The sequence below is a fragment of the Alosa sapidissima genome, chromosome 15 (genome assembly GCF_018492685.1).
Source record: "Alosa sapidissima isolate fAloSap1 chromosome 15, fAloSap1.pri, whole genome shotgun sequence".
NCBI classification, from domain to species: domain Eukaryota; kingdom Metazoa; phylum Chordata; class Actinopteri; order Clupeiformes; family Clupeidae; genus Alosa; species Alosa sapidissima.
Genome location: NC_055971.1, coordinates 32,263,016 through 32,274,120, shown reverse-complemented (window position 1 = coordinate 32,274,120; position 11,105 = coordinate 32,263,016). Strand labels below are relative to the sequence as shown.

Here is an 11,105-nt window from a genome sequence, read left to right as displayed (position 1 = left end):
AATCTCTCTCACACACACATTCAAACACCCACCCACACAAAACACAAACAATACAAATATGCAAAGACACATACACACAAAGAGAGAGAGAGAGAGAGAGAGAGTGAAACACACACAGTAAAAATACATCAACACACACACACACACACACAAACAGAGTAAAAATACAAACAAACACACACACAGGAAGTAAACACACACATACATTCAAACACACACCCACGCAGAACACACACATAGGAAGTTTGTCCGTTTAGTGTTCTCCCTAGCTAAACAGGTGCCTTAGACAGATACAGTGTGTGTGTATGTGTGTGTGTGTGTGTGTGTGGGTGTGTGTGTGTGTGTGTGTGTGTGAACTGTGTCATCATGGAGTGGCTTTGTTTCGCACAGTCACTAGCTACCCTGCGTGAAATGTATCTGTATTAAAAACAGATAGCTCCCCTTTAGTGTTAGACTGACCCCATACGCACACAGGTACAGTAGCTCCCCTTTAGCGTTAGACTGACCTCCATACGCACACAGGTACAGTAGCTCCCCTTTAACGTTAGACTGACCTCCATACACACACAGGTACAGTAGCTCCCCTTTAGCGTTAGACTGACCTCCATACGCACACAGGTACAGTAGCTCCCCTTTAGCGTTAGACTGACCTCCATACGCACACAGGTACAGTAGCTCCCCTTTAGCGTTAGACTGACCTCCATACGCACACAGGTACAGTAGCTCCCCTTTAACGTTAGACTGACCTCCATACGCACACAGGCGATGTCTTCTGCGTGTCCGGGGCCTGAGCATGTGAGTGAGGGCTGAAGTAAGTCCTGCAGCTCCGTCATTACGGAAATGCTGATAGTGTGGCAGCCTGCGGAAGAGAAGGGAGAGAGAGTGGCCAAGTGGTTTCCCACACGTTGGAGATTTCAGGGTGATTGTGTTGTGGGTTCCAGTGTGTTCAGAGCTGCGTTTACTGCCCAGTGACTCCTCATTGAGTCACCCACAGACGGTCAGCATATGAATTCCCGAAACCGTGCATTTGCTGTGGTGAGATACTGCATGTCATTTTCAGCACTTAACAGTTCCCAAATCTCTCTTTCTCTCTCTCTCTCTCTCTCTCTCTCTCTCTCTGCATAGACACTCTTAAAGAAGTGTGCCAATGTTGTAATATAACCTAATCTAAAAATGAAAGTATAATTTTGTCTGATTGTTTCCATCTTCATAAAAGTAATTAGTCAACTTGTCTGACGGCATGAGACACTGCACTTACATGTCAAGTCAAGTGGACACAGAGGAAAGACAAAGTATCTTCTGACAGAACGAACATGTATATACAAAAAACAAAGTACAAGAATGGCTTCTCACTCACATGAACAATGAACAATCCAATGAAAGACTGACTATTCCATTCACAGTTCTACTCTAAGGTTCTGGGCACTTTCACTTTATGAATTTTATGAAATAGAATGAATTGAATTGAAGTTAAATTTGGTTTTCCAGCTAATTAAAGTAGTGGCACATATTGGTTAAGTAAATTGGCCTGTGGTTACTCCCCTGCAGAGAGGGAGAAAGAAATGTGGCTCTGCCTCAACTCTGCTGGAAGCAATTATGCCCCCCAGTGTCATGACATATGATCATGACATAGCAATTAGGCAAAATGTACATCTCAGGAACCAAATGTGTATGATCCTTTGCCGGATAGGGATCTTCACCGCACATTTTTTTTTTTTTTCAGTTTTGTTTGGGTTTCTGTAGCACTAAAATGGTCTCTGAAATTATGATTGGTAGAGCAGATTTGACTAGTGGTGGATAAAAGTCCGTAGCCTAGTACTCACTGAGGCTGCTAATGACAAAACTGAACTCCGGAAGATATTTGAGTCAACACAGCCTATATCGCACCCATTGTAGCCTTAAACAACGTCTGTTAGATGTTGTGTTCGATAAATGAAATTAGGTCACATTAAGACTTGATAACTGAGTTGATGCAGTGGAGCCACTACGAGCCCCAGCGGGGGAGCCCACGGCACGGGATGGGAGGTATGCGTGGAGGGAAGGACCTTACCCGCAGCTCCTACATCACACACGCAGCTCAACATCATCCTTGTGCATTCACGGGTATCTGCGCACAGGACTAGGCTGGACCCGTGGCTCATACACCGGACCAGACTTTGCATTTCAAACGGAATTCTTTGGAAAAACTTTTTTTACACCGGAGAGCCTACTTATCAACTAGATTACCACTGCGTCTTGTTTCAAGGCATGATTTAAAAGTAATGTGGATTAAGTGTTAAAGCATAAAATGTAAGTATAACTACGTATAGCCTATAATTAAATTGATTAAAGAAAAAAAGACGGTTTGAGTCAGCGTGATATACATTGCTATCGTTACTTTTACAGGTAGGCTAACTTATTCCTCTGAGAAGAGTCCATACGTTTACGCAATTCTGGTGATAAAAACTTCTGCTGCTTGCAGCAAGGAATTCTACCTATGTGTTAAATGGTGGGGTTGCGCACAGTGTTCTGTGGTCCAGTACGTCTTTAATCAATATCTTGAAATACTTATTATCTTGGTCTTGAAATACTATAATTTTCTCAGAAGACTCCAGTATTTACATTCTTAGTGGTGACGGGAATGCTTTGGTGTCCCGTTGAGATGATTTAGCCTAGTGGTGCAATGGTTGACCCAGTATATTACATTGTATGTGTTGTATCGTGTTATCATCAAATATTATCTAATCATAATGCTTCGAGGTAGAATTAATTCGAGAGAGTATTAGTAATGTTATACTATGTGCAGGCTGTCTCTAATTGACAGTGCATCTTATGACAGGTGTTTAAATCTTATTATTTGAGTAATGCGATTGTCCTTGAGAAGTGAGCAAATATGAATAGCTTTTTTTCACTCAACATATTTTGATGGCACCACAACTTTTTTTCAGAGGAGTGAATGCAACCACGCCTACTCCGTCAGAATGAAGGCATTACCCTCAGGACTGTCTTACCTGCGATGGAATCTCCTGGCGCTTCTGTTTGTTTTGGCGGCAATGATGTCGAAGGGCCGCGCCTGCCCGAGATCCTGCGCGTGCTACGTTCCCACTGAGGTTCACTGCACTTTCAGATACCTGACCGCAATACCACGCGAGATTCAGCCGGTTGTGGAACGAATTAACCTGGGGTGAGAAACTCAACCTCCCCCCTTCCTCCTCCACCTCCTCCTCTTCCTGGCCAGTTTAACCGCAAGAAGAACTATACAGGCCACCGACACATGCACAATAGAAACGAACGTTTATTTTTCTTCAACTGGAAGGTCATTTAAGAACAGATTCATATTCAATGTGTGTGTGTGTGTGTGTGTGTGTGTGTGTGTGTGTGTGTGTGTGTGTGTGTGTGTTTGTGTGGGTGTGTGAGAGAGAGAGAGAAAAAGCAAGAGAGAGAGAGAGTGTGTGTGTGTGTGTGTGTGTGTGTGTGAGAGAGAGAGAGAGAGAGAGAGCGAGAGTATGTGTGTGTGTGCGCATGCATGTGAGACAGCCAGCAAGAGAGAGAGTGTGAGAGAGAGTGAGAGAGAGAGAAAAAGAGGGTGTGTGTGTGTGTTTAATCAGGACCATGTTGACAAAAGTATCCCACTCACCTGCCCCCAGAGCATAACTCTGAAACTCTACTTATACATAGTAGTGTGAAGAAACGTGTTCACATAGGACTTCTGTCCCTCTCAAAAACAGCAGATTAAGCTGCACAATTTGTACATCCTTTGTACAATGTTTTACTTTTACATTTACATTTATATTCATGTTTTTTGTGTTTGATGCAGATACAACAGCTTAGCAGTATTGAGAGAAAACGATTTTACCGGCCTGGAAAATCTGGAACTATTGATGCTTCATAGTAACACCATCAGTAATATTGAAGACCGGGCTTTCAATGACCTCAAGTCTTTGCAAGTAAATAAAACACTTCAGCATAATGTATTTGTTTTTAAACATTTGTTTTGTATGTAACTCTTTCTTTTTCATAGAAAATCAACCATTTTGTTTAATTTAATTGAAAATGTATACATATGTGTATAGAATAGAATAGAATAATTAAAGATTTATTCTATTCTATTCTATAATTGTTTTAGTGTATCATGCGCTGCTTTCCTGTATCCAAAAGGTGCTAAAGATGAGCTACAACAAAGTAAAAGAAATCAACAAAGACACGTTCAGTGGTCTTCACAGTTTGGTGCGCCTCCACATTGACCACAACCAAATCGAATTCATCAACCCAGAGACCTTCTATGGTCTGACCAACCTACAGCTGGTCCACCTGGAGGGCAACCTCCTACAGCAGCTCCACCCAGACACCTTCATCACCCTGCGCCATAGCCAGGTGTTCAAGTTGTCCTCCGTGAAGAGCATCTACCTGTCCGACAACGCCCTCACCAGCATACCGGCAGACCTGTTCGCAGGCTGTTATCAGCTGGAGAATGTGTATCTCCATGGAAACCCTTGGTCTTGTGACTGCCACATGGATTGGCTGACCGAGTGGGCTGAAAAGAACCCTGGTTAGTCAACACAGTCAGTATCGTCACTGTCAAGGGTTTTTATTTCTGTTTATTTTATTCACCCAACAAAAATATACTGTATTATTGAGTGTTTTGTGTCTGACAGTTCAAAATATACTTTTCCAAGAAAGCGTGATTATTGTGTATTGCTGCTATGACGGTCAAATCAATCAAACACACTAAAACTCCCCCTTCTGTTTTCTTTCTAACTTGTCATGTCTGCAGGTGTGCTGAAATGCAAACGAGACAAGAAGGCCTCTCACAGTCCAGCATGCCCAGTGTGTGAATCACCAGTTACTGCCCGAGGGAGAGGCCTGACTCAGCTTGCCCGTGACGACTTTACCTGCACCAAGTCCTGGATCCACCCTTACTTGAAGCAGAGGAACTTCACGCTGGACGAGGACGACTTCACCCCAGTCTCTGCAAAGGACTTCATCGCCCCCATTGGCACGCTGCAAATGAATGTGACGGACGAGGTCCACAACGACGCCACCTTAGCTTGCGTTGTTCAGAGGCCATCTGGGGTGGAGAATCTGAACCTGACACAAATGGGGGACGACGAGGATGTCACCGTGCTGAGGGCGACCATCAGCACGTCACTGGTCTGTAACATCGACTACGACCAGATTCAGCAGCTGTGGCGCGTTTTGGCCATGTACAGCGATACGCCTATGAGACTGGAAAGGGGACTACTGCTGTCAATGTCACCAGAGATGACCTACAAATACCGACAGGCCCGGCTGCCGGACGAGGAAATTTACACTGAGGTTGAAGCAGATATCAAAGCCAATCCGGCGTGGCTACTGCAAGGACAGATTAGCCTGCAGCTGGACCGAACAACCACTACGTTCTCCACACTTCATATTAGGTACTCGTCGTCTGTCCAGTTGCGTGTGGACAGCAGAAACCTCCGCAGAGACAGGTACAGCTGGTCGATGATCAAACAGGATAATCAGACAAAGACGGAGCATGCTGTTGTAACTGGCAGCACAGCGGTGCTCAACTGTGAGACATTTGGAAACCCCAAACCCTCCATGGAGTGGATCTTGGCAGACGGCAGCAAGGTCAGGGCGCCGTACCAGAGCGATGACCAACGGATTACAATCAGCGACTCGGGGAAGCTCACCCTGAGATCGGTGGACAAATCAGATGCTGGGATTTACCGATGTATTGCAACAAACTACCTGGATGCCGACGTGTTGATCTTTCGCATTACAGTTTTGTCCCCAGATGTGGAGGAGACAGAGGTGAATGGGGTTCAGATGACCCGCTCACTGGGCCAAAGCTTGCTCCTGGACTGTGGATCTACTGGGAACCCTAGAGCTTCTATTCAGTGGGTACTTCCTGATCACTCAGTCTTGGACCAGACCAATGGGAACAGACATGTTTACATTAATGGCAGCTTGGGGATACAGTCACTGACAGAGAGAGACCGAGGATTTTACAGATGTTTGTCCTCGAATTATCTCGGGGTGGATTTGTTAACGTCCCAAGTGAGTATTGCCGATGAGGGGACAAAGCAAGTGCAAATAATAGATTCCGAGGGCTCAGGGCTCAATGAGATTGATGCCGACTCCGAGGAGACTGAGACCACTCACAGTGGACTTATTTATTCTAAGTCATCTCAACGGACTAACCAGGAGTCAAGGACCATCACCTCAGACAGGCCGTATCCGAGGAATAAGCCACCGCCCACCAGAGGAGGTCACAGGAGAGGTAACCCCTTAAGCAACAGGAGAAAATGGGGAAGCAGGCGGGTATTCGATAAGGGATCTCGAAGGGTGGATCCTCAAAAATTTGCAGAGTTCATGAAGAAAGCTCAGTCTGGCCAAACAACAAACAATGAGATAGGGAAAGCCGATCAGGAACATGGAAACACCAAAACAGATCTGGGGCTCTCTGGAGATGGGGATTTGGGTTCAGGAGAGGGTTTTTCTGAGGATCAAATTGTAGCGATGCCAAATGGTGTGGTGACAATCACAGAAATGCCAGAGACCAACCAGTATGATGAGGTAACAACCAAGGGATCAGAGGACAGTCAAGATAGCGCGATGACAACCACAGACACTTATGTGCATTTATATGACAACCAGGATGGACACATGACAACCACTGAATCTTTAGACAAATATGAGAGAGCTGTTATGTCAACAACTGAAATATTAGACGATAATCAGGATGGTGTTTTGAGCACTACTGAATCCATAGACAACATATGGAGTGAGGTTGTGACAAGAACGGAATCCTCAGATGACTCTCAGGACTATGAAATGACAACTACAGAGAATCCAGTTGACTCTGTCACCAGTGCCATCACAACAGCTGAGACTAGAGACAAATTAACGCCTGGACCTCACCACAGGTCTGACATCTCACCGGTGCTGTTCCCAGCTCTCGGTGTCACCACTAGCAGCTATGACATTCAAAGAGACGAAACAACACCATTTGAAAATAAACATACTTACTCCAGGGGATTCAGTGACAATAGACGGTATACTTTTCAAACAAGACCCAAAGACTCGTTTAAGCGACCAGTCACACTTAAGCTCACGGTGACTGAATCCACTGACGAGATGCAGCTCATGTTCTCTGGCGACACACCTGAGTCTTCGACTGAGGGGATGTCTATTGTCAACAGCCAGAACCCAAATGTCACTCCGATGATGGATGGACTGGCCCCGAGACTGAAGCCAGTTGTTCACACGTCCACTGACCCTGACAGCCAGACTACATTCACAGCTGTGACCACAACAGAACGTGAGCAAGACGAAATCACCTTTCACACTACTCAGAGGATCAAGTCTCACCGCCTTCCAGCTGGATCCACCATCATCTCACGCCAACAGATAGAAATAATACCTCCCCACAGGAGGAGGCCGGGACGGAGACGCAACTTCCCCAACAGGCGAAGAATAATTCGACCAAACAAGATCACAGACATCCAGTCCTACCTTGATAAACTCAAGAAGCCTTCGGTCTCACAGAAGGGGGCGGCCACAGTGCCATATTCAGTAGAGCTCAGCACAGATTGTGGAGATTGTGACGACACAGCAGGTAGGAAGAATACAGCAGAGGAAAGTAACACTAACATTCACAGTTCTTCGCCTCAAAGAACGGAAAAGCCCATCAGGGCCAATACCTTCACAAGATCTCCAGAGCAATATCCTGAGAAAATAACACAAACATTTACCTCAGGCCCTGTTACCCTGCACGTAAGAACTGAAGGAGCTAATAGTTACATGACTTCTGCAGATGCCCCTGATCTGGAACCAACACAAGATCCGGTGGCATATCAACCAACAACCACTAAAGCTACTACAACTACAAAGTCATCCAAAGTTATTCGAGGTAAAATACCCTGGCATAAACTGTTTGGAACCAAAGAGGGCCAAAAAGAACTGCTAAACAGGCTTCGTAAACCAGTTAAACCAGCCACCACAACAACCACAACCACAGTCACAACTACAACTACAACCACACCTACAACTACTTCAGCAATCCCAACCACTACCGAAGCTGAAATGGAAACAACCTTCCTGCCAACTGTGGAGTCTCTTGTGGCACCAGTAACACTACCACCTGCCATGTCTGAGAAAGATCTTGAGACATCAGGATATGACTCTGAAGACTCTTTCAGCACCATAACAAAAGAAGAGTCGACCACGGCGACCCAGGCTCCGACCACACAGGAGACAACTACAACTGCTCCCACATATGGCTCCAGATTCCCCTCAACCACGGACTCATCCTCAAGTGCAAAGACTCTTGATGTGCCACCAACAATGAAGCCCATAGAGGAGGCTGTTGAATCCAGCTTCTCTGGTTCTGACTCTTGGGGTTCAGGAACATGGACGCCCCGAAGGGTTGGGGGACAAAACAGGCGATTTAGAGGGCGAGGGCGTTTCAGAGGCCGAAGGCCCATGAGGAAACCCACCACAAAAACTCCAACCACAACAACAACAACAACAATGGCAACAACAACGACAACAACAGAGGTGCCTACTACAACGACCGAGCTGCCAGAAACCTCCACTTTAATGGAAACTACCACATTAGTGCCACGGCCAGTATCAAAGAGCCATTCAGGAGGTGTGTCACGGCCACTCTACACACACTTCTGGGAGAAAGAGATTGCTGTAGTGTCCTCCCCATCTGGAACCATGGACTCATATGGTGTAGAGTGGAGAATCCCATCATATTTCACCACCAATCGGCCGAGGGAATACACCACGTCAAGGCCCACCACACCCTCCAGAACCACTCCATCCTCACGGCTGTATGGAACCCCACGGTCTCGAGTGCAGACCAGCAGAGATAACAGAATGTACACCAATGGCAGAGTGCCCCCTGGCAGGTATGGGCATTCCCCAACACATAGACCTCCAGTCAGACCAGTGAGACCCACCATGCCTGTCATCACAGAGGGATCTAAGAGGAGGACAGACACAGAAAGGACACTGACCTCTGTCAGGACAACAGACCTCCCAACAAAGCCAGAATACACCAACAGGCCCTCCCTTTATGACTATGACGACGTTGATAACACGTACGACCACCAGGCCAAAGAGTACGACACAACAACGTCCATCATTACGGAGCCATCCACGGAGGATATGCCGGCCAAGCCGAGGATTGTGGGGGGCAACGCTGCCAGCTTCACGGTGCTGTCGAACTCCGACGCAGTCCTGCCCTGCGAGGCGGACGGTAACCCCACACCCACCATCAGCTGGAGGCGCTTCCTGACCAGCACAGGTACCACTGCACTCCAGTTAATCCCACATGTAGAGACTCCACACAAATTAATAACCACAGAAACTGTGTATGTACAGCAACACTTTGGCAGTTATGGCGCCTACATTTTACTCACTTTCACACATAACAACATTATAATTCCCTACATTTTTTTCTTAAATGAATGCTCTAATAGCTCGTACTCTGCTAGTACATATGATTCTGTCCAGACTGAACTCATACTGTATAACGACTCCATGAAGGTTCATTTACTGTAGGCATCCAGAGAATATAGCCTACAATATAATAGTAATTATCACTGGAATATAGCCTACAGTATAATAGTAATTAGGCATCGGAATATAGCCTACAGTATAATAGTAATTATCACTGGAATATAGCCTACAGTATAATAGTAATTAGGCATCGGAATATAGCCTACAGTATAATAGTAATTATCACTGGAATATAGCCTACAGTATAATAGTATTTATCACTGGAATATAACCTACAGTATAATAGTAATTATCACTGGAATATAGCCTACAGTATAATAGTAATTAGGCATCAGAATATAGCCTACAGTATAATAGTAATTATCACTGGAATATAGCCTACAGTATAATAGTATTTATCACTGGAATATAACCTACAGTATGATAGTAATTATCACTGGAATATAGCCTACAGTATAATAGTATTTATCACTGGAATATAGCCTACAGTATAATAGTATTTATCACTGGAATATAACCTACAGTATGATAGTAATTATCACTGGAATATAGCCTACAGTATAATAGTATTTATCACTGGAATATAGCCTACAGTATGATAGTAATTATCACTGGAATATGAAGATATCATAAAGTTACTTTTTATGGCCATACTGCTAAACCCTGCGCTCCTGCGTGCCGGCGTCGGACTATCAACCCCACTGTTACTACTTGTTTCTCCGCTGCATTTAAAAATGCTGCTGAGGCTCAATCTTCTGTCTGTCCGGATACTGAACAATTGACATCCTCTTTTTATTCTACCTGCTCTAACAATCTGGACTGTGTTGCACCTTTTAAAACACTGCGCCCGAAAGCCAAAAAAGAACCTTGGCTGACTGACACTTCCCGCTCAATCAGGCGAGAGTGTCGAAGGGCGGAACGCAGGTGGAAAAAGGACAAGCTGCATGTATCTTTTGATATTTTAAAGGAAACGTGGCTCAAATACCAAAAAACTGTTAAATCTGAAAAAACAAAATATTTCTCTGATATTGTTCTGCGCAATCAGGGCAAACCCCATATTCTTTTTAACACTATAAACACTGCTATCAATAAACACCAACCTGTTAAGTTAGACACCTCTTCAGTGAGTAGTGAACAATTTCTGCAGTACTTTGTTTCCAAAATCTCCAACATCAGAGCTCAGATAACCCCCCCCCTCCTTTTACCCTTCTATCTCTGTCACCTGCCCTGTGAGTTTCAGTCACTTCGAGCCTATATCATTTGCTAACCTAAGCAAAACCATAGGGCTAATGAAAATCTCATCTGGTCTAACTGACATTGTTCCTCCTCTTCTCATTGCTCAGACAATTGAGACCACAGGTCCCCACATATTAACGATCATGAACTGTAGCCTTGCCTCAGGTGTTGTGCCAAAGAGCTTCAAACATGCCGTTGTGCAGCCGTTGATTAAAAAACCCAATCTAGACACTTCAATCCTATCTAACTACAGACCTATCTCAAAACTCCCGTTCTTATCTAAAGTTCTAGAAAAACTCGTGCTTCAACAAATACAGTATTTTCTAGATACACATGATATCATGGAACCTCTGCAATCTGGTTTTAAAGCCCTC

General features: G+C 44.9%; 1 protein-coding gene across 2 annotated transcripts in view; it reads left to right on the top strand.

The window, feature by feature from the left end:
- The first annotated feature begins 2,118 nt into the window (after positions 1–2,118).
- The window catches only part of igsf10 (immunoglobulin superfamily, member 10), a 16,559-nt gene continuing 7,572 nt past the window's right edge, over positions 2,119–11,105 (top strand). For both annotated transcript variants that reach the window (XM_042064383.1, XM_042064382.1), the window contains exons 1-5: positions 2,119–2,289; positions 2,928–3,163; positions 3,797–3,926; positions 4,138–4,528; positions 4,754–9,280. In XM_042064383.1, the coding sequence (XP_041920317.1) occupies positions 2,961–3,163; positions 3,797–3,926; positions 4,138–4,528; positions 4,754–9,280 (5,251 nt within the window). In that variant the 5' untranslated portion in view covers positions 2,119–2,289; positions 2,928–2,960. The remainder of the gene's footprint in view (positions 2,290–2,927; positions 3,164–3,796; positions 3,927–4,137; positions 4,529–4,753; positions 9,281–11,105) is intronic.